General features: G+C 41.4%; 1 protein-coding gene across 3 annotated transcripts in view; it reads left to right on the top strand.

The window, feature by feature from the left end:
* The first annotated feature begins 299 nt into the window (after positions 1-299).
* Positions 300-21,551, top strand: part of adck1 (aarF domain containing kinase 1) — a 90,525-nt gene continuing 69,273 nt past the window's right edge. Inside the window, exons 1-4 of one of the 3 annotated variants that reach the window (XM_085257350.1) lie at positions 300-725; positions 1,070-1,133; positions 1,686-1,823; positions 10,417-10,500. In XM_085257350.1, the coding sequence (XP_085113476.1) occupies positions 1,692-1,823; positions 10,417-10,500 (216 nt within the window). In that variant the 5' untranslated portion in view covers positions 300-725; positions 1,070-1,133; positions 1,686-1,691. The remainder of the gene's footprint in view (positions 726-1,069; positions 1,134-1,685; positions 1,824-10,416; positions 10,501-21,551) is intronic. The other 2 variants (XM_085257349.1, XM_085257348.1) reach the window with 2 other exon arrangements.

Raw genomic sequence — 21,551 nt, 5'->3', positions numbered from 1 at the left:
AGATCATATTTTGACATATTAATATTATTGGATCATTTGCACAAGTTGAAAACAAATTCATTTGTTGTGTGGTTACACATGTACACATGTAATTTCTCCCACCCTACATTTAAAAGAATGAAGTGTGTTCATCTTCATCTAGTTATGAGCAGTCAATCTTTTGGGGCTATTTATGAAATCTCCTTTAGGGCCACCAAAATTCTAGGGCCGGCCCTGTGGGCCACACAGGAGGCGGGGTTTATGAGCCATACTGGAGCCAGACGCCAGGGGGCAGTAGAGACTTTCGGGGAGCTGTTACGTCGTCCACGTTTTCTACAGGCTCCATATCAGGCCGTACTACATTAACCAGAATCCTTTGGCTCTGCGTCGAAATTTTGCGAAGAGGTCAAATCAAACGGATAAATGGCAGTCAGTCAGCGCGCGTTGTAGAGTCAGGTAAAGCTGCTCGTAGTTCTTTCATTGAGACGTTTAGTTTCGCCGGTCAGCACTGAGTGCTGCTGGGTGGTGCAGCCATACATCGCCTGTTACAAAACCCAGCCGGTTGTTGCATAACACAACAACACAAGTGATGATAAGCTCACAGTCGCCGTATCCTGTTCTTTATTAGCGTCTTTTAGAAACGAGACACCAGCGAAATCCGGTCTGAGGCAAAGACACTACTTGGAGCTGTCTCGGCAGGAACTGCTTTGTGATTCATTGAGCTGACCTGCCGCTAGCTGCTCAGGGTGAGTGTCATAACACGCCGAGCCGGCTTAGGTGCACCAACACAAAGATGCTTGAGAAAAGCAGGAGACTAGTGCTTTCACTGTGTAATATTATAATCAAGTGGCAAACTAGGTAGCTGATATTATTGCGACAACATTGCATGTATATTGTTGTTTTATTTTTAGACAAATCAGATAAACTCCAGTGATCTCCAGGCCAGGTGATTGACATATAACTGACATTTTCTATTTAAAAACAGTCCCAGTTTCTGACCGTAAATAAAGGACAGTCTGCCCTCTACGCGCAGGTGATGCTTTCAGGATCACTTACAAGATGTTTTTTTCCCTCTTTTTTGGTGCTTAAGCCGTATCAGCTGAAGTTGAACTGGGGCTAGACTATACTCCTGTTCAGTGCCAGTTTATATCACAGTAAGTCGGTATAACCTTATTTAAACAAGTGAATCATTAACATTCATTTCTTTTAAATTGCAACCTGATAAAAGGGGAGTGCTTAAAAGATCCAAAGTTACACAGTAACAGCAATAACTCGACACCCCTACTGGTGAAATGCTTCCCCCTTTAATGAGTAAGTAAGTTTTAATTCTGCAGATAGGAATTACAAAACATAAAAAAGGACCTATTTTCCACATTTCTAGCTCCACGTTTTTATTCTTGGGCATTTATAGAGCTCTGGGCAGTTCAAAATAGTCCATATTTGTCTTATTCTTAGTCTTGTTGGGGTCCTTGGTAATGCACAAACTGTCTGAAGCCTGAACCCTCACCAAACTAAGATGCAACCTTCTGCCGTGATCAGATCTCAAATGTAGATTCATATTAAGAGGCACTTTTCTTTTTGTGTCAATTCAAAGTGCCTGATGTGAATCAGCCACAGTGAATCAACACAGCATTATTCCGAGTTATCAATGAATGAAACACTTCTTTAGCACTTTGTTGATCTCCTCCCTCGTCTTCCTCTTGCAGTGACTCATGGCTAATCGGCTCCTCAAAGTCTCCTCTCTAGCCACAGCAGTACTTGCCTCATCTGGATTTTACCTTTATAGCAGTCACCTGGACCTCAGTGACTTAAGTGTGATCCGCTTTGGACGAGCTGTGGCGACTGTGAGTTACTGCACAACACTACTTGGAAATTTCATATTCTAAAATGCCTTTAATGATAATAGCATTAAGTCCTTACAAGTCCTTCTACTAGGCAGCTATACTGGTAACACTTCTGTGAACTTGCTTATGTTGAAGCATCTTTGTATCTTTACTTCATTTGTATTTATTCAGCACCCAAGTTGCTAAACAGTGAAAGTACATTTTGAAAATAAAAATTCGAAATTTAAAACTACCTTAAGTAGAATTTAAAACAGTTTCAAATTTCAAAACCAGTACACATACAATCTGACACTAAAACAGGTAGTCTAAGGAGCTTGGAAAGAAAGTTTAAGTTTCTTGAAGATGTTTCAGCTCTCATCCCAGGAACGTCTTCAGTTCTAAGACCGAATGATGGAGAATCCCAGGTGGGAGCTGTCCTGTAAGAGGGTCGTTGGCCCACTATTGATCATGTGCCTGACCACATGGCCCAGGCGTAGGTCCGCAGAGGTTTTGGTGAAACCATTGTGAGACCATGCCTCACACTGTTATGTGACCCATTCAGATCACCTGATGAAACGTCTTGAGGAAACTCCAGTTGTTTTTTCTTTCCAAGCTCCTTAGACTACCATGACCTGGATAAACAAGAACCTACACAGACAAAGGTAAAAGTTTCATCAGGACGTTAGTGGCTTAGAAAAGCAGAAAGATTAAAAATAAGCTTTACCAAGAAATTTAAACGATTTTACAGAGTGACTGAAGAAATCACTCTACAGTCTAAACTGTAAAAGCCCAATCACCTTTAGGGACCATGCAAGTCTTTAACAAAGTCATGCTGTAAAATGTGTTCATGAGTCAGCAACTTGCAGCTGTAGGCAGGAGCCTGACTGTGTAGGGCTTAAACACAAGCAAACTACAGGGAGTGCAGAATTATTAGGCAAGTTGTATTTTTGAGGAATAATGTTATTATTGAACAACAACCATGTTCTCAATGAACCCAAAAAACTCATTAATATCAAAGCTGAATGTTTTTGGAAGTAGTTTTTAGTTTGTTTTTAGTTTTAGCTATTTTAGGGGGATATCTGTGTGTGCAGGTGACTATTACTGTGCAGAATTATTAGGCAACTTAACAAAAAACAAATATATACCCATTTCAATTATTTCTTTTTACCAGTGACACCAATAACTCGGGCAGGGATAGCTCAGTAGGTAAAGTGGTCGCCCCATGATCGGAAGGTCGGCGGTTCGAATCCACTTAACGGCTACCCTGAGGTACCCCTGAGCAAGGTACCGTCCCTACACACTGCTCCCCGGGCGCCTGCTTAGTGGGCTGCCCACTGCTTCACTGAGTGAATGGGTCAAATGCAGAGAAAAACAAGTAATTTCCCCATGGGGATCAATAAAGTATCCATTATTATTATTATCCATTATTATTATTATTATTATTATAACATCTCCACATTCACAAATATACATTTCTGACATTCAAAAACAAAACAAAAACAAATCAGCGACCACAAATTGCTACTGTATGAAGTAAATAAAATTTACTGAACCAATATGTACTTATAAAAAAGGCACCTAATTCAAGAGATGAAACATAGTTTGTACATAAATGAGAATCAATTATATCTTTAGGCACCTGTCACAAAAATATATGATTGGTTCCCATTTCATGAGCTGAATCTACAAAAAAGCCAAATATGAAGGTGTTCACTAACAAGCTGATACCCAAGAGCTTTTAGCCAAAAACTTGCCATACCTCTGCATGGAGTGCAGTGTGTCTTTTAAAAGTCTGAGGAAACTACAGGGAGTGCAGAATTATTAGGCAAGTTGTATTTTTGAGGAATAATTTTATTATTGAACAACAACCATGTTCTCAATGAACCCAAAAAACTCATTAATATCAAAGCTGAATGTTTGTGGAAGTAGTTTTTAGTTTGTTTTTAGTTTTAGCTATTTTAGGGGGATATCTGTGTGTGCAGGTGACTATTACTGTGCATAATTATTAGGCAACTTAACAAAAAACAAATATATACCCATTTCAATTATTTATTTTTACCAGTGACACCAATATAACATCTCCACATTCACAAATATACATTTCTGACATTCAAAAACAAAACAAAAACAAATCAGCGACCAATATAGCCACCTTTCTTTGCAAGGACACTCAAAAGCCTGCCATCCATGGATTCTGTCAGTGTTTTGATCTGTTCACCATCAACATTGCGTGCAGCAGCAACCACAGCCTCCCAGACACTGTTCAGAGAGGTGTACTGTTTTCCCTCCTTGTAAATCTCACATTTGATGATGGACCACAGGTTCTCAATGGGGTTCAGATCAGGTGAACAAGGAGGCCATGTCATTAGTTTTTCTTCTTTTATACCCTTTCTTGCAGCCACACTGTGGAGTACTTGGACGCGTGTGATGGAGCATTGTCCTGCATGAAAATCATGTTTTTCTTGAAGGATGCAGACTTCTTCCTGTACCACTGCTTGAAGAAGGTGTCTTCCAGAAACTGACAGTAGGACTGGGAGTTGAGCTTGACTCCATCCTCAACCCGAAAAGGCCCCACAAGCTCATCTATGATGATACCAGCCCAAACCAGTACTCCACCTCCACCTTGCTGGCGTCTGAGTGGGACTGGAGCTCTCTGCCCTTTACCAATCCAGCCACGGGCCCATCCATCTGGCCCATCAAGACTCACTCTCATTTCATCAGTCCATAAAACCTTAGAAAAACCAGTCTTGAGATATTTCTTGGCCCAGTCTTGACGTTTCAGCTTGTGTGTCTTGTTCAGTGGTGGTCGTCTTTCAGCCTTTCTTACCTTGGCCATGTCTCTGAGTATTGCACACCTTGTGCTTTTGGGCACTCCAGTGATGTTGCAGCTCTGAAATATGGCCAAACTGGTGGCAAGTGGCATCTTGGCAGCTGCACGCTTGACTTTTCTCAGTTCATGGGCAGTTATTTTGCGCCTTGGTTTTTCCACACGCTTCTTGTGACCCTGTTGACTATTTTGAATGAAACGCTTGATTGTTCGATGATCACGCTTCAGAAGCTTTGCAATTTTGAGACTGCTGCATCCCTCTGCAAGATATCTCACTGTTTTTTACTTTTCTGAGCCTGTCAAGTCCTTCTTTTGACCCATTTTGCCAAAGGAAAGGACGTTGCCTAATAATTATGCACACCTGATATAGGGTGTTGATGTCATTAGACCACACCCCTTCTCATTACAGAGATGCACATCACCTAATATGCTTAATTGGTAGTAGGCTTTCGAGCCTATACAGCTTGGAGTAAGACAACATGCATGAAGAGGATGATGTGGACAAAATACTCATTTGCCTAATAATTCTGCACTCCCTGTAATCTTAAAAATGGTTGTAAAACTAACAAGTAACAATGAAGAGTTACAATAACCGATGTGGTTAAAAGCTTGGCGGGAGCATTTTGGATTAACTGTTGTCTGTGTATCTGGAGGTGAAAACCCCAGATGACAGAAAGGAGTTTATAATTGTTCCAGTCTCTAAACCAACTGGAAAAGTATCTTTTAAAAACTGAGTAGCGATCCAGTCTGACAGGTAGGTGGAAGAATTGGACGGTACCACTGTGTGTTTCAGGCTTCCAGAGAGATCTGTGGCTGAATTCAGTGTAGCACTGTTTTATTAAAATAATCAAGAAATTCAAGAAAATCAATTCACACTTTTCTATTGAGGATTTAACAGGTGGGATAGGCAGTGATGGTTTTTAACTCTTTATCCCATAAAGACAACATTTGATGACCTCCCTGTGCCTTTAGTGTATGTCAATAAAAATGTTCTGTGTTGAGCATTAGAATTTTTTCTGGGTTTTTCTAGTGGTTACTGCATAAGCAGAGATCACGCTCACTAATATCTGATTCCAACCCAGTGATTTTGTTCTTTGAGCAGGCCTGAAATATGACAGGAACTCCTCAGTTCACAAAAGAGCTTCAAAGGTTGCTCCTAGTAGGCCTTCAAAGGGTTAAAAAGAATTTTAGCTGGGAAGTTGTGGAAGATGGTTGTTCCAAGCTTCCTTGAATTTCAAACTAGCATTTGAAGCTAAGGTTTTAACAACAACGATGGAAGCTTTTAGCTTTTTCTTTCTGTATTACCTCATAGCCTTTCTGTGTTACCTCTTTACTTTTCTTAGTTTCTCATTCAAGCCATCAAGTCAGATTTATTCAACACTGTTGGTAAGTGATTTGAGAATTCCTGCATAAATCCCCAAATCATTTTAGGGCAGGTCTACAGTGCATCCAGGAAATATTCACAGTTTGCCTGAAATTCTTGAAAATTTGTTAAGAAAACTAAAGTACAACATGCATATAAGTATTCACAGCCTTTGCTCAGTACTTCATTGAAGCATCTTTGGCAGCAGTTACAGCCTCCCATGTTTTTGAGTACGATGTTACAGGCTTTCACATCTGTTTTTGGCCAGTTTCTCCTCGTCTTTGCAGAGCCTCTCAGGCTCCATCGGGTTGGATGGGGAGTGTTGGTCCAGAGATGTTTAATCGAGTTCAAGTCTGGGCTCCGGCTGCACCACCCAAGGACATTCACAGATTGGTCCCCAAGCCACTTCTTTGTTGTCTTGGCTGCGTGCTTGCGGTCATTGTCCTGTTGAAAGATGAACTCTGCTCCAGCCTGAATTCCTAAGGTGATCTGAAGGCTGCATGAAGTTTAGAGGTCTCTAGTGACTGCAGCAAATTAACATAATCAACCATAAAACAATAACTATAAGAATAGATCACAGAAGTCATGTTGAATCAACACAAATTCAATCTTATGTGAATACTTTGGATTTACTGGGGAAAATTAAGTGAGGATGAAAAGAAGAAATCACATGAGCTCACCACGTGTCACTGATGAACTCATTAAAATCAAGTAAATTCAAAGAACAGTGTGGGCTTTGATGGAAAATGTCGTGCTGCTGAAAACAAGCTGTTATAATGTGTAGCTGTTAATAATTAATGTTAACAAAAGAATTAATGTTACTAATGATTCGGTGTCCAGCCTAACAGACCCAAGTCAGTGTTTCTGGCCCGTGTACATTTGCACTGGGATTCTGATATTTTAAATATTCATACAGTTTTATTAAAACCTGCTTAATTCATACGGTTTTGGGTGATTTCACTTTGAATCTGAAAAATAATGTTAGGAAAACCTTGATAAAGATAATAAAATAAAGATCATCTAGCACAGAGGTCTCCAACCTTTCTTGCGCCACGGACCGGTTTATGCCCGACAATATTTTCACGGACCGGCCTTTAAGGTGTCGCGGATAAATACAACAAAATAAAACTAGTACCGGCACCGAAAAAAAGATTTATTCATAACCAGTGTTGGTCAAGTTACTTGAAAAAAGTAATCAGTAACTAATTACTGATTACTTCCCCCAAAAAGTAATCCCGTTACTTTACTGATTACTTATTTTCAAAAGTAATTAATTACTTAGTTACTTTTTAAAAACACGATTTACAACCTGAAGAGGTGATAAAGCGATAGATCTTTCAGCCCAATTCTACTTTTTCTGCATAATCCATCATACAAAATGTAATCAAATGGAAAAGTCTCTTTTTAAAACTTGTTTTATTAGTTTTAATCTTTTAACTTTATGCATCAAGCAAAAATTTAATTATCTGCAACATTCTCTGACTGGAAGAAATTAGTTTAACATTTAAACCTATTTTCTGCACATTCCAGCACATAAAATAAAATATTTTTTGTGTTTACACTCAGTCTTTCAAATAGATGCAAGTAAAACACAGCAGAAAATAAATAAAGTCAAAGACTCAGCGGTGCTGTTGCTCTATTTTCACCTGTAAAGCAGGAGTGGGGTAGGCGGAGGTTTACCCTGGTGCAGGTGTGCCGCGGTCAGTGGAAGAATCCGTGAGTTTCTCTGTGAGTTTCCCATCACGTCGTAGCTACTCGGTGCTTGTTGGAAGTTTAGGGGTTTTTGTCGCTGTAAAAAGAAGTTTTCTTCCCACGCACAGCGGACACTAATGTTTTTGTCACTTTTTATGGAATGAAACTCAAAGTAAGGTCAGTACTTCCACGCTTTAAACGCTGCACGCTCATACTCTCTCCCACAATCGATATGTGATCCACTGTTGATCTGCACACAGCTGTTGTCATGAACGGCGCACTCGCTTACGTCACTGTCGTGAGACATTCTCGCAAAAAATCACGGTTTTAGTAACGCAGTAACGCAGCGTTCCTACGGGAAAGTAACTGTAATTTAATTACCGTTTTTGCAATAGTAATCCCTTACTTTACTCGTTACTTGAAAAAAGTAATCAGATTACAGTAACGCGTTACTGCCCATCTCTGTTCATAACACACGTGAAAAGACCCAGGAAAACCGATTTAACGATAAAAACGATAACAAAATAACGCTGAAAACCCATAAAAACCCTGAAAACCATACATTTCATACCTGAGTCTCAACTCTCGCGGCCCGGTACCAAACGACTCATGGACCGGTACCGGCCCGGGGGTTGGGGACCGCTGATGTAATACACCCTCCTTCAGATTCAAGTGGGACAGCAGACATGCGCCTTCAGCGACCTGCCTGATTGAAACATTGTATCAGACTAAGTTAACAGTCAACAGCTACAAAGTTACTTTCTTCACATTGGAGTTTGTCAATCAGGTGCTTGGATGAAGGACTCCCACCAGCTTTTTCCTCTTTGTGCTGTCTGCAGACTGACTCCATGTTAAACTATGACAGCGCCATCGTCACTGCTGTTGTGTCATCAGTGTTTTTGTTTAAAAATCCTACTTTTTATTCACACGGATGCTCCAACATCCTCCTGTGTTACTTCCAGCTGACCTTTCTTTACCTGGATGATCCTGATGAAATCTTTGGCCTCAGCAGAGCTGTTACAGATATGTGGCCTCTCCTTATTGTCATGAATGCGATGTTATGCCATGAGCTCCCGAGCTCGTCTCATCTTGTTACTCCAGGAGCCACGTCCTGATAGAACATCACTGGCTGCTTCCAGGAGAAAATCTCCTTTTTTTTCAGCCTGGCTGCTTTCATCATTGCTTCTTTGTCCTTATAGTTAAAAACCTTCATTGTGAGTGCTGTGTTGTTGTTCACTGTGTACACCTCTCAGTGATATGACATATCACATCAGCCACATGTGCTGACGGTGAACCTGCTCTCATCCGTGAACACCACAGAACGTCAGTAGTTGTGAAAGACTTGGAGCCACACAGCGTTCCCTAACTGTTTCTTTCTTCCTTTAACGTTATGGCACACACAACGCTTGCAGCTCGGCACCTTTGGTTTCTCCGTGGCCAGCTTTCTGGTTGGCTCCACACTTCACTGCCTGTCCCCGGTGTCACTAAAGAGGGAACAGAGCTCATCAGTGTGATTCCTTCCAGCTTGTCCTCAGCCTCCGTGGCGCTGCCCCTCGAGCACACCCCTGCCACAACGGTATTTTATGGAAAATTCCAATCAGGCTTCACGGTGCCAGGCAGTGATCACAGGACCCACTAGAGGAATTTGGGCCCTCAGGCCACGCTCACAAAGTCTTTCTGTTTGTTTGGTCAGAAACTGGAGGTAATTTTGTACGGCTCTGGCAGTGCTCATCCTGTTCCTCTTCACACAACTCGCTGTCTGTCTGCTGGAATCTCTTAATGGTCTTGAGACACTTTTGGGAGATACAATAAATGGCAATGGAATGGTTTAATGTGCTGTCCTTGAGCAGCTGGGCTACTTGTGTAACCTCTATAGCAGGTGTGTTGACCTCAAGGCCTCAAGGGCCGGTCCTGCAGGTTTTAGATCTCACCCTGGGTCAACACACCTGAATCACATGATTAGGTCATCACCAGGCCTCTGGAGAACTACAAGACATGTTGAGGAGGTCATTTAGCCATTTAAATCAGCAGTGTGGGATCAAGGACACATCTAAAATATGTAAAAATTGTGTATGTTTCTGTTCTGTGTCTTGTGTACTGTTTGTTTGTATATGTGTCTTTCTTGCTGCTGTTACACCCAAATGTCCCCTTGTGGGACAATTAAAGGATTATTCTATTGTAAAACCTGCAGGACACCGGACCCGGAGTTCCCCCACCCCTGCTAGGATCAGGTGTCGTCTATCCTTTATTGTTCCTCATTGGGGAAACTCAGGTGTTCTAGCAGCAAAGTGACAGGCAGATGGAGCGTGCAGATTCACACAAAACTAAAGAGTAAATAAAAAAACAAGAAGTAAGAGGCTAGATCATCAGGAGCTTCATCAAAGGTGTCCACTTGATTTTATTGACTGTTTAACACATAAAAGTTCTACACCACAAAAAAAAATCGAATAGAATGAAGCCAGGAAAATACATGTTTATATTGACTATTATCTTAAGTTGTGAACATGTCTTATTTAGTTTTTGGATGTTAAACTGTTAAACTATGTAAAATCATATATACAGAAGCAAGAATGTTCTGATTCCCATTCACGGAGTTATTCACAGCATTCTCCTCCTACCACAATACAATGTAGGGTTAGCACATACGATGACTTAGACCTCAGAAGGTTAGTAACTATTCTTCCACTTTGCAGTTGAAAATCTCTTCATGTCATTTGTTTGTTCGTCTGCAGACAGCAGTCATCAGCTACGACTATCTCACAGCTTTCAGACACGTGGAAAATGGCACAGACGAATACTGGCACCTCAAGTCAAAGGTAGAGAACCACTTTGTTTCTTTAGAATTGGGGTGGGTGAAATGTTGTTGTTGTTGTTGTTGGTGATGAGCTGAAGGTGAACCAGACTGCCCACTGTTCTCATCACACTTCTTTCTCCTGTTTGTGAAACTTGTTCCTCGACAAACTAAAGAAGGCATATTTAACTATTCAGGGACATCATCATCATCACTGTTTTGGAAATGTGGTTTTCAGTACCTATTTAAGACTATTTTCTAATTTTGTCTGTCCAGAGATGCAGAGAAAATACTATGTAATGTTTTTAATCCTCTGAGCTTGAACCCATGGCAAGATTAGGGTTGGGCTTTAATGTAACCCTGCAGGCTTTTTAGAATAATAAAATGACTTTCTGGGGGTTAAAACGAAAGAAGGTTTTGATGTGTGTCTGTTTGAATTGTCATTTATTGTCCTTTGATTTCAAAGACTTGTAAGAATCATGTTCAAAACCAGGAAACAAATATTCTGACAGGAACAAGATTTGGTTTTAAAGTTTCAGAAACAGAAAATCAAAGCAATTCGCAAGAATCTTAACCAAACCTTTTCACTTATTCATTATTGGTATCCGGTCGTTCAGTGATGACGTGACGAATCCTACTTCCGGGTCTAAAGTAGTCTGCGTTTAATATGGCTTTTGTGTTGTTAACATGTTTAATGTTTTGTATTTTCTTCTATTTGATCTCACAGCTCCTAAAACAGTCAGTGATCACTGTTGACCTCCCTCGGCTTTTATTACCGCTAATCATTTATTTAAGCTCAGTTTTTAAAACCTTAGGATGTAACTACAGCCCAGCCCATGCAGCAGTATATGAATGACTAACCTCGTATTGTGGATGGATTATCTCAGTTGTTCTCCTGGCTGAAGTTTGGTCCTTTTACAGCATCCTGCCATGCGATTACATTTGTTCCTGACCACCGAGAACACTCACGTTAACTTTTATCGAGTGGAAAAAAAGTTAGCTTGTTTATATTATGCTAACATAGCTGTGTCGCTAGCGGTCACGTAGCACATCATTATATAGCAGCTAGCCCAACTTCAGTAACCCTACAAACGTCACTGCTGTTTAGTTTTCTGTCTTCATTTATGTTGGAAGTGATAACAGAGCTGTACGTTTTAATTTGTTTCCAAAACCCCGCAGTCAGGACATGCTATATTGTATTTAGATAGAAGCTAGCGAGCTAACTCCCTGCTAACTTCTAACTCCGTTAAATGTCATAAATTCCGTTTTCATGGATGCCTGGATGTTAAACTCAATTGTTACACCTGGTAGAGCAGAACGCTGATCATTTTATTAAAGATGAAAGACTTTAGACAGTTTTTCAACTCTCAGTAATGCCACAGTGATCGTTTGATATATGGACCTGCAGCGGAGTTTAGACCCAGACACGGCTAGTGACGTCAGACTGAATGACCGGATTAATGAATTCAGTCCATTTTGGAACAAGTGAAGCTCTGTGAATACTTGTGCATACACTGTAAATCACAGTTAAATGTTCAGTCAGTGCTTAAAGTTTAAACAGTGGAGTAGGGCACACTCTGCTGGACAAACTATGTGACGAGCCCATTTCTAAAATACCTCAAAGATTACTTTCTGTAATCTATTACCCATTACTAGACATGATCCAGACAAATGGGTTAAATGACAATGTTACAAATGAATCCAGATCAGTGGGGCACAGTGACCAGTGTTTGTTTTGTTCACTGCATACAGACCTTGTTTCATGTTTATAAGGTGACTTTAATCATGACACTGTTTTTTTTAAAGTTGACATGTTCAAATTCCTTTGAATTGTTAGTCTGCTGCGTTCACATTTGTGCTACAATGAGCAGGGTTTGTGTAGCTTCGGAGGAAAACGGTGCCACACATGGACAATACTTTTATTGTACAAAAGGGCGAGAGTGCAGTGGTAATTTGCAGACTGCACCCAGGACAGAAACATCTGCATTATACTGCTAACAGAACTTTAGCTCTTTGCTAGCACCTGCACAGACAGCAAGCTAACGATATGCTAGCAAAGAACCCAGAGTGAGGTTAAAGCTGAGTGAATGAGGACCTCAGAACAGATAATAAACAGGGGGAGGAGTCAGACTGAAGCCTTGATTTCTAACTGTTCACTGTGGATAGTGTCTTTGTGCTTCTAGCATTTTTGTTCAGATGTAATCACTAAGAGACAGATCACGTGTGTGCATATTACATTACTTTTAAGAAAAGTGCTTTGTGTAATATGTGTTTGCATTCGCTAACAGTATTTCCCACACTGAGCCCAACAAAGAGGGGAAGTACCTCCATCATGCACAAACATTTGACCACACAACATGCAGTTAATCTGCACGTATATATTTACTTCGATATGCTGTTTAGCAATGGTGGCAACTTTCAAAGCGGAGCCAGTGAGAACTGATAAGAGGACCTAAAAGGAAATGAATCCATGAGTGATATCGATAATGGAATCGGAGTCGCGAAATTTTTTACTTTTTTTTTAAAGACTAGGCTTAAAAAAGTTTTGGCCAGTTGATGTGGCCATAGTCTCAGAGGCACTGAGCATTTTTGTCACTCGCTTCTTTTCTCTCTCCTTGTTTTCATCCACAATGATCGCACTTAAACTTTAGTAACTGCTAAACTCTACCCTTTTTCGCCCTCTTTCCTTCCTGTCACTGGCTGAGCCTTATTAGGCGTCTGGTCTGATCCATCTGATCAGTTTGTTGGTGGGATTTTCTCTGTTTTTGAGTGAATTCCTCTGTCAGAAGCAGTGAAAAATCTCAAAAGTCCCTTTGGGATTTTTGATGGGCTTAAGGTCCATCAAATTGGTGCAGTTTCAATTTAGATTATTTGCTTGAAAAAAACAGTTCAGACCTGTGTGGATTGGGTAGGTGTGAGCCACAGTTTAAACCTCTGTACTTTATAGTGTCGACAGAACCATTACCACTGAAAGACAGAGACTGTTACAGTTACATTTGTTGCAACACAAACATTTCTTCAAATACACTGCTCAAAAAATTAATGTAACATTTTTAAATATATTTAGTATAGCATGACGTGAGTTAAGTAGCAGAGGGGTTGTTTGTTTGGTTCTTTGGTGTTAATTAAATTAACAACACTTAGAGGGGTAACAAGCATTTGTTTTGGATCAGTGTCACCACTGAGGTGATACATGGACCCCACAGAGGTAGTCCAGCTCCTCCAGGTTTGCACTTGAAAATGTGTCATTTCCTGAAGGTTTGCTGTGTCTCTCAGAGGAAGCCTAATTGCACGACTACGGAAACAGCTCCTTTCACTTCTGAGCGTCTTCCTTACCAGCGCGAGGTCGATCTCCCACAGAATCGACAGACTGAAGCTACTAACTGTGGAGCTATGCTACACTCTCTCTGGACTTGGCTGCTCAGCTAGCTGACCACATCATAACAAAGAGGTGCATGAACAGTAGGATCACACTCATGCTTCCTGGACTGGGAAATGCATGTGCAGACCCTTCTACATGCCCAGAGTGATCATCACTGCAGTGAACATACCACCTGATGTTAATGTTAACACGGTGCTCTTCCAGCTGTACAATATAATACACAAACAGCTGCAGGCCCATCCTGAGGGAGCTTTTTGGGGACTTCAACAAGGCTTGTCTTCAGTCTGTACTCCCTAACTTTGTACAGTACATACAGTGCTTCATCAGAAGGACGAATAAATGAGATCACTGTATTTAAGCAAGTCTTCAGGACTCTACCCCTCTCTAATCTGGAACTGTCAGATCACTTATCAATACTTCTGATACCAGCATACATGTGCAGGTATCAGGAAAAGATCCAAACCTCCCATTAAAGACATTAAAACCTGTCCTGAGGGAGTTCTCTTCTGACTGTAAGATTTCTTAGACAGCAGTGAGTGGAGCGTTTTCATCATGACCTTCAGGAGTACACAGAGACAGAGCTGCACTGACAATGTAACAGTGGGCAAAAGTACTCGGGTCAATACAAACCAAAAACCTTGAATGACCTCCGATGACGAAATGGAACTCAGCCTGCAAGTCAGGGGACAAAGCTCAATACAGTGTAGCAAGGGCAGAGCAGTGGAGAGCCATCAAGGGTGCAAAAGAGGCTCACAAAACGAAACTGGAAGGGTTGTGGATGCTCTGTAGTGGGAGGGACTACAGACTATCACCAACTACAGAGGGTCCACAAACGTCACCACCCCGCTGACACCACGCTGGCAGAAGAATTACGCCCCGTTTCCATTAGTACCTACTCGGGTCGGCGTGCCATAGTTCTCAGCGTTTTCCATTAGGATATAGTAGCTGGTACTTTTTTCGTATCTGCTCGCCCGGGTTCCAAGTGATCCGAGGCGAATCTGAAAATGTGACATCAACAGACTTCATCCTAGTGATTGGATAGTTAGTGGCATCACTCGGTGAGTCATGAGAACATCTCCTTCACGAAAATCAAAAGTGCCAGTTTTGAAACCCGGTAATGAGGGAACTGGCTATAAAACACAACGCCGTGGTGACACAGAGTCACAGACCGGGCAGCAGCCATATTGTGGCTCGATGTCCACCTTTGTTGTGGCATTCGTGTTGCATCATACTGTTTCTGTAATTCAATTGTAATGGAAAACGAGGTGAGTTGTGCCACGTCGAGCCGATCCGAGTAGATAGTAATACTAAAAGTGCTTTAACTTCTCTTGCTGAAGAGCCCGGACACAGCTGAGCTGCCTCCTGATTCCACCAGCGCTGCTCTTGTCTTCCAGGAACACCCGGTGAGATAGGTGGTGAAAGCTGTGAACATCAGGAAAACTCCTGGCCCACATAGAGTACTTGATAAAGTACTTTGTGCCTGACCAGGAGTTTCAACCTCACTGTCACAATGAGGTTGCCTGAAGACAGCAACCATCACTCTTGTGGCAAAGTTATCTGCCCCAAAGTGTTTCAACAACTACAATCCTGTTGCCTTAATGTCAGCAGTCATGAGATGCTTCGAGAGGCATATCCTGCAGCGCATAAAGGCCTGACTCCCACAGAACCTGGACACTCATCAGCGTCCAGGTCGCCTGCAGGGCACGCAGATGTCCAGAGGACCGCACTGCCACAGCATTCTGTCACCTCGAGCAACCTGAAAACTATCAGGATGCTGTTCATAGATTACAGACGACAGTGTTCAGTACCATCATTCCTGGAGTACGGGTTGAGATGCTCATTAAGACTGGTTTATCCCTCTCCCTATCCCTATCTGTGTGCCTGGATCAGGGATTATTTGTCCTAGTGGCCTCAGGCAGTTGAAATGGGCACTGCCTGCTCCTCCTCCCTGACCCTCAGCACGAGCTCCCCCCAATCACTGAATAAACTAATCACACTACAGTCACTCCTGCCTGTACGGGAACTGTGTACAGGGAGGAGGATAAAACACTGACAGGATGGTTACCTGAACACAACCTTTGGCTCAGCACCATCAAAACTAAGAGGAGATGAGTCCACTGTCAGAGGCCATAAGAAGATCATTTGTAACCTTCACTAAAGCTGTTTCTGTGCTGTGATGAGCTCTGAAACCTGACTGAAACTCTTCAAATAAACCTCTGCAGATGATCTGTTAGCTGTTTGACAACTACTCTTTCAAGGATGATATGAAAGGAAGGAGACTGGTGATGCTTTTTGAGTAAAGGTTTAACTACAGCCAGCTTGAAGGCCTGTGGTACATAGCCGATCATTAGAGATAGGTTGATCATATTTAAGATCGAAGCATTAATTAATGGCAGGACTTCTTTGAGCAGTTTTGTAGGAATGGGGTCTAAAAGACACGTTGATGGTTTGGAGGAAGTAATTATTGAAGTTAACTCAGAAAGATCAATTGGAGAAAAAGAGTCTAACTTAACATCAATGGTACTAAGAGTAGCTGTAGATAATATTACATCTGTTGTGAAATACTGTTAATAAATTAATAAATACTGTTGTGAGTTGCTGCAACCAACTTTTGGCTGAATGGACTAACCTGGCACATCATTTTTTCACATTGCTTTTCAGGGTGCCTTTGAATTGAGTAGTTATCTGTAGGTTGGTAATTAAATCAAATAAACTTCACCCAGTTCATATCAGTGTATATATCAACCATTATTCTTTATTTTTGAGCAGTGTGTTTACACTTTCTGCTTAGAAATGACATGTAAGTTAAATAAAATACACATTTAATGGTGAGAAAAACACGGAACAACAGTTCTGTTTCCAAAGTTTAATACCAGGGGTTAATAGATCTCTCTTACTGTCCATTTCATGTTATTCAGCCTACTTGGTGTCTCTGCCTTTCTCTTCATGTTGAAAAGTGGCAACTACAGACTGTAAAGGGGATCAAAAGCTTTTATCCTTGCTCTAATGAAGCAGGACCACCTGTGAAGCTCAATGTTACTGGAATCCTCCAATAAGAGATCCATGTCCAAAAAAAATGCAATGTTTTTCTTGTTAAAATATAAAGAAACCAATCAACAGTGCTTTAAGAGAAATGCAAAAAGTCCAAAAGGTGCACTGTAGTTGCATTTGAGTGGTTGTGATTTACAAACTGTGGAGCTGTGTAACCCTCTGACCTTCAGCTGGACATTTGTTTCTTGTGACATGTTTGAGCACACAGTCGATGAGCTTTGATTTCTTCCTCAGTCCTGCTGACACTGTCACACCCTGTGTTCGGTTGTGAGCAGAGAAACCGAGCTATATTCAGTCTCTCATGGAGAGCTTGACTTAAAAAGCTACTTAAGCAGCCAGTCGTCCAAGCTTATCAAAGGCTTCCCTGAGTGAACTGAGTGGCCATTTATTGTCAATTAGAGTCTATCACAGAACAAGGAGGGGAGGTCTCTCAAGTCTGCCAGACGAGAGGTGAAACATGCCCTGCAGTGAGAGAACAGATGAACTGCTTTTGTCCTCTGCAACCAGCTTTTTATTCAGCTGTTAATTTCTCACCCTAAGGAAATGTCACTTGTCGCTTGCACTTGGGTTTTGCTGACCTATAGATGCACCTGTTTGGATGCAATTTGACTCATTTAACTTACATTGTTATAGCAGGACTGCTCTAAAAATCAGTGCAGGTCTGTGTCTGTCCCCAGGCCCACTGTAGCTTTACATATAACACATAAAGTGATGAGCACCTCTTTTTGCTGAATTTTGAGTGTTTTAAACAACTTTGTTACATCTGTGGTGTTCCCGGTCAGAAGAGACCTCCATAGGAAATGAATGGGAATCCACCCCACAACGCCCCCTTTGGCCTCTGACCCCCTGAATGGCCCACTGAACGACCCATTGACTCACCCACTAAACTGAATTTGGTGGTAAAAATGTTTTTTATGTTGATTTAAGAGCTGTTAAAACCAACTGGTTACTTGTGACTGGAACAGTACGTTCAGGGGGGTGGGAGTGCACATAACCAGAGGCCAAAAGGGTAAATGAATTATGCTATTAACCATCAGGAGAGTCAGTATTGAGAGGAGAGCTATAATTTACTGCACCCTTTTTCGTCACTGTGCTAATCATATTACGACATAGATTTTCTTTTCTTTTGTTGATTAGAATAAGCTTTACCTATGAAATTGCATATTTTTGCATTTCACTGTTTCTTCCTGTTAAAAGGGAGTTTTTCCTTCCCACTGTCACCAAAGTGCTTGCTCATAGGGGCATTTTTCTCTGTATGTATTATTGTAGGATCTACCTTACAATATAAAGCACCTTGAGGCGACTGTTGTTGTGATTTGGCGCTGTATAAATAAAGCTAAATTGAACGACTGCAGCATTGTTATGGAAATAATGCATTTTAATATTATTTTCTGACATTGACTTCTAATGTTATATTTTGCCAACTCGTCTGCTGAACACAGTGCAGGTTAGAATGAAGGTTTTATCTCATGTCCTGATGTTACAGTGCACCTACAGAAAAGCACCGTGTGCTTGAGCAGCAGGCTTGTTTTGCGGTGACAGAAAACAGACTTTACGCTTGGAGAGAGACCACACCCCACCACATACCTCCACCACCTGACGTAGGGCTGGGGACTCCAGCCCAAAACGGTCCCGAGCTCTCTGTTCAAGCCGTCAATCTGCAGTATAATTATAATTATTCACATGTGCCATGATTTGTGTTGAGTTGTACATTGTCTAGAAAAAAGCTGTACTCTTTTGCCTTGTTATGGTTCAGGAGGTAGAGGAGGTCCTCTGCTAACTGGAAAGTTAGTGGTTTGATCGCTGGCTGCTCAAGTTTCCATAGCAAATTATTCTTGGGCAAGATACTGAACCTGCAGTCGCTTCTCAGTTAGTGTAGAAAAACACTATATGAGCATCAGTCCTTTACTTTTCTCATTCGCCTTTCCCAGTGCTCTCTTCTGTTCTTGATTTAAAGACAAAAGACTGAGAGAAATGAAGATGCACATCAATAAAGAGAAAAGCAGAAACACTAGAGTTTGCTGGTTGATGGAGATAGGTCCTTATCTCTGGACTGATTATGCAATCCTAAGTGCTACTCTGTCCCTTTGTCTGTTTTCCTTCTCTCCCTGTCTCAGGGAGTTCAGGCATCTTAGCATCTCATTACAAGCCATGCAAACAGATGAAAATGATTGGAAATTAAATGAAGGTTCTTTAACCCACATGAATAATTCATGGCCATTGGTACAGGCCTGTGGGCAAGGTTGGGAGGGATTGGCTGTTTCAAATATAGAGATTTAAAGCGGATTAAAATGCAGTATTTAAACATGTAAAAATGTAAATCTCACGAAGAGATTGCCTTCATCTCTTACATCGAAATGTCCAAATAACTAGTATGGTGTTAGAGATGGAGTTTAGACCGAATCAACTCCATCCATGAACATACAAAAAGATCCTTGAAGTTAGCGGCAGTCCTTCAAATGCTTATTTTGCAGGTCACTGGACAAATGTGTGTAAAATGATTTTTATGCAAGTTCCACAACGTCTTATTTAGCTAAAGTTGATGGTTTCTGCTGGTTTACTTATTTTAATTTAAAAAAAAAAACTCTTGAAAACATTTCAATCCACTGGTTATGTGGTTTTTTGTTTTTTTTTTAAAAGGCAAAAAATAGATCGACTTTTGTTTTTCTTTTAGATTACCATCACTGGGGGTTGAATGGCAGAAATGGGGAGCTTTATTTCTCAGTGTGGTAACTAAGCTACACCAGCTAGAACGCACCAAATTACTGTTGAAGTTATTCACGTCCAAACATGAAAGATTGCTGTTTTGAAGATGTTGGATCTGCCAGAATCAACCCAAAGGCTCTAAATTGATTCCAAAGGATCTTCCCCAACAGGTAATGCAGAAGCTAGATCAAGCCTGTATAAGGACATTTGCCGGGCTCTCAAATATTTTCCTGAGTAGCCATGTGGAACAAGTACAATTTGTCAGCCACACTTATTATTGGCAGCTCTCTTCTATGATTTGTGCACTCGGTAATTTGGCTGGTTTAAAATTAAGTGGCCAGGAAAAAAAATTGTGCTTTTCTGTTTCAAAAACATTTTAAATGGGAATTTCCAAATCTTGAGACCTGATGCAGGATATTTTATTTACACAATTTAGCTAGGGCAAAGCAGAAGCTTAATCAAATAGTAACAGTCACTTTATGCTATCATCTGAATTTATGATAGCATAGTTCTATATCCTGAACTAATACCACTTTTAATGAAAGAGAGTGAGAACAGTAGGATTTCCATTGTTCTGCTCCACTAAATGCCCCGAAGTGCTCATTATATGTAACTTACTGGCAGTGGTCCGACACCCAAATGTATAGTCAGGGCGCATTAGGAACACCTGGCAGAGGCTCCGGCCCAGTTCATCTTCAACTCGCACTTCTGCCAGAACACCAACATTCCAAGTGAGTCTAACTGGACAATGTTCTGCACCTCTGTTGCTGAGGCTGCTGCAAGGAACTATGGTCACAAGGTGGTTGGTGCCTGTGGTGGTGGTAATCCCACTAGAGGGCGGACATGGGAGGTGCACGGAGCCATCAAGCTGAAGGAGGAATCCTATTGGACATGGTTAGCCTGTGGGAGGCAGCTGATCTAGTGATGGAAGGAGTACTTTGACGATCTCCTTAACCCTACTCACCTTCTGTAGAGGAAGCTATGGAGGTGTGAGTCGACGACTCACCCATCACTGGGAGTCGATAAACAATTCCTTGGATGCCAGGCCCCTGGGATGAATGAGGTTTCTCCTGAGTTCCTAAAGGCTCTGAATGTTGTAGGGATGTCTTGGTTGACACGCCTCTACAACATGGCGTGGAGTCTCTGGATTGGCAGACTGGGCTTGTGGCTCCCATCTTTGAGAAGGGGGCCAGAAGATCTGTTTCATCTATAGGGGGATCACACTCCTCAGCCTTCCTGGGAAGCTCTACAATGGGGTACTGGAAAGGAACGTTCATCCGTTCGTTGAATTTCGGATACAGTAGGAACAGTGCAGTTTTCGTACTGTCATGGAACGCTGGACCAGGTCTTTATCCTCTCAAGGATAATTGAAAGTGTGTTGGCGTTTAGCCTAACCTTAATTCGACCATGGATAGGTGAAAGACAATGGCTAGATGTCTGTAAAATGACTTGTAATGATAAACATTATTGTAGATGGGATACACTTGCGTTCTGTCCGTGAAGTACTACTAGCTACGCTAGGCTCCAGCCACCCCATGACCATGAACATGGATAAGCAGCTAAGGAAATGGAACAATGGATGCTTATTGTTTATTAGGTTAGAATTGTACAGCTTCAGGGTTTCTGCTGTTTTGCCAGATTGAATTTGTTGTTGTGAAATTTCTTCTAGTAAATGAACCAGTGATCATATTTATAGTAATACTGGTATGTCCAATTTCAGTTTAAAGGCTGAACATCAACATGGCTTCAGTAGTTTGGCTAAATGTTGTGATAGTATATACGGAGACAGACTGAGGGTGTGATTGTGAGGCAAACTAAGACCGGCCTCATCAGGAAACGGGAGTGGACTTTGTGAGGTTATTTTAGGAGATGGAGTGAAATGAGAATTAGAGGGAGGAGGGGAAATGAGGACCTGGTGACAGCGAGGACTAACGGAT

Source organism: Mchenga conophoros, linkage group LG19 (genome assembly GCF_057382185.1).
Source record: "Mchenga conophoros isolate Kocher_MC1m ecotype Shallow Benthic linkage group LG19, M_conophoros_male_GT1.1, whole genome shotgun sequence".
Classification (NCBI taxonomy): Eukaryota; Metazoa; Chordata; class Actinopteri; order Cichliformes; family Cichlidae; genus Mchenga; species Mchenga conophoros.
This window is presented reverse-complemented; position numbering and strand designations above follow the sequence as displayed.